A 1670-nucleotide genomic window follows, 5' to 3' on the forward strand; every position below is an offset into this window, starting at 1 on the left:
CTGTACACTGGATCGATGATTCCACCAGTTGCAATCTGTGCCTCAAGAAGGCGAATTCCATGGTCCTTGACAATTAGATCCTTTTTCAAGCCTGAACAAGGAAATAGTTTTCCTGTGTAGGGATCTTTGTATCCAGTGACTGCCCTCTCTGCTGAAAGCAGTTGTTCTTCCACTCGTTCCCAACCACACCTGAGCGCTGCCTCTTCTACAGAGAGCTTCTTGTTCTTCACTGGGTCAATGACAAATCCAGTGGCAGCTTGAGCCTCCAGCAGAACCAGGGAGGTTCCAGGGGTTAGAAGACCTTTGGATTTGGCCTCGTAGATGCTCATGGTCTGTTTGGTGGACTGAACATATACACCTGCAATGCTATTAGTTCCCTCCAGGTACTTGTGTACTGAGTCCATTTCACTCACTTGGTTCACTGTGACTTTTCCTGTGTTTAGGTCTTCATAGAGTTTCTTGTCAATYATTTTTGAGGCAAGCAGCTCGCCAGCYGTGACATTCTTCCTGATACCATGGAAGCTTGTCTCTGTGGTTGTTGTGGTAATGGTTGTTTTCTCTGACTTTGTCTCAGGTGGTGGTGTGCATGTTMTCACTGAAGATGTTGTGGTTATTGTGGTGGTAGTCTTTTGTTGAATATTTGCTAGGATAATCTCCATGAAGCGTTCAATAGGGATTGCTCCAGATTTATACTGCTGCACAAGCTCTCTCCTTCTCTCCTCTGTGATGTATTTTGAGTAGAGGAGATCCCATAGAGACACTTTCTGTCCTTGAAATTTGCCTCCGGCCTTAGTTGTTGTCATAGCCTTTAGAATGTTCTTGGTTTGCTCATCAATGAAGAAGTAAAACTCTCCTTTTTTGACAATTACGAGTAAGCTAAGGCCAGTYTCTGMGTCTGTCACACACCTCTCCACAAGCTGCAGGTAGGTGAGGTTCTCTTGTGTGTTGGGGTCAAAAAAGCCCTTGGTGTCATCGRCAYGGTCATRGAGGATCTGGTTCATTTCCTCATCAAAGTATCCTCTCTGGTACGCCACCTCTACTGGCACTCTATGACTGTACACTGGATCGATGATTCCACCAGTTGCAATCTGTGCCTCAAGAAGGCGAATTCCATGGTCCTTGACAATTAGATCCTTTTTCAAGGCCTGGAACAAGGAAATAGTGTTTCCWGTGTAGGGATCTTTGTATCCKGTGACTGCCCTCTCTGCTGAAAGCAGTTTGTTCTTCCACTCGTTCCCAACCACACCTTGAGCGGCTGCCTCTTCTACAGAGAGCTTCTTGTTCTTCACTGGGTCAATGACAAATCCAGTGGCAGCTTGAGCCTCCAGCAGAACCAGGGAGGTTCCAGGGGTTAGAAGCACCTTTGGATTTGGCCTCGTAGATGCTCATGGTCTGTTTGGTGGACTGAACATATACACCTGCAATGCTATTAGTTCCCTCCAGGTACTTGTGTACTGAGTCCATTTCACTCACTTGGTTCACTGTGACTTTTCCTGTGTTTAGGTCTTCATAGAGTTTCTTGTCAATGATTTTTGAGGCAAGCAGCTCGCCAGCGTGACATTCTTCCTGATACCATGGAAGCTTGTCTCTGTGGTTGTTGTGGTAATGGTTGTTTTCTCTGACTTTGTCTCAGGTGGTGGTGGTGCATGTTGTCACTGAAGATGTTGTGG

General features: G+C 46.1%; 1 protein-coding gene across 1 annotated transcript in view; it reads right to left on the minus strand.

Moving 5' to 3' along the window:
* Positions 1-1670, minus strand: part of eppk1 (epiplakin 1) — a 20708-nt gene that overhangs the window by 4968 nt on the left and 14070 nt on the right. The window contains 3 exon segments of the mRNA XM_070438184.1: positions 7-1358; positions 1360-1556; positions 1559-1643. Of these exon segments, the coding sequence (XP_070294285.1) occupies positions 7-1358; positions 1360-1556; positions 1559-1643 (1634 nt within the window).

This window comes from Salvelinus sp. IW2-2015, unplaced genomic scaffold (genome assembly GCF_002910315.2).
Source record: "Salvelinus sp. IW2-2015 unplaced genomic scaffold, ASM291031v2 Un_scaffold560, whole genome shotgun sequence".
Lineage (NCBI taxonomy): Eukaryota > Metazoa > Chordata > Actinopteri > Salmoniformes > Salmonidae > Salvelinus > Salvelinus sp. IW2-2015.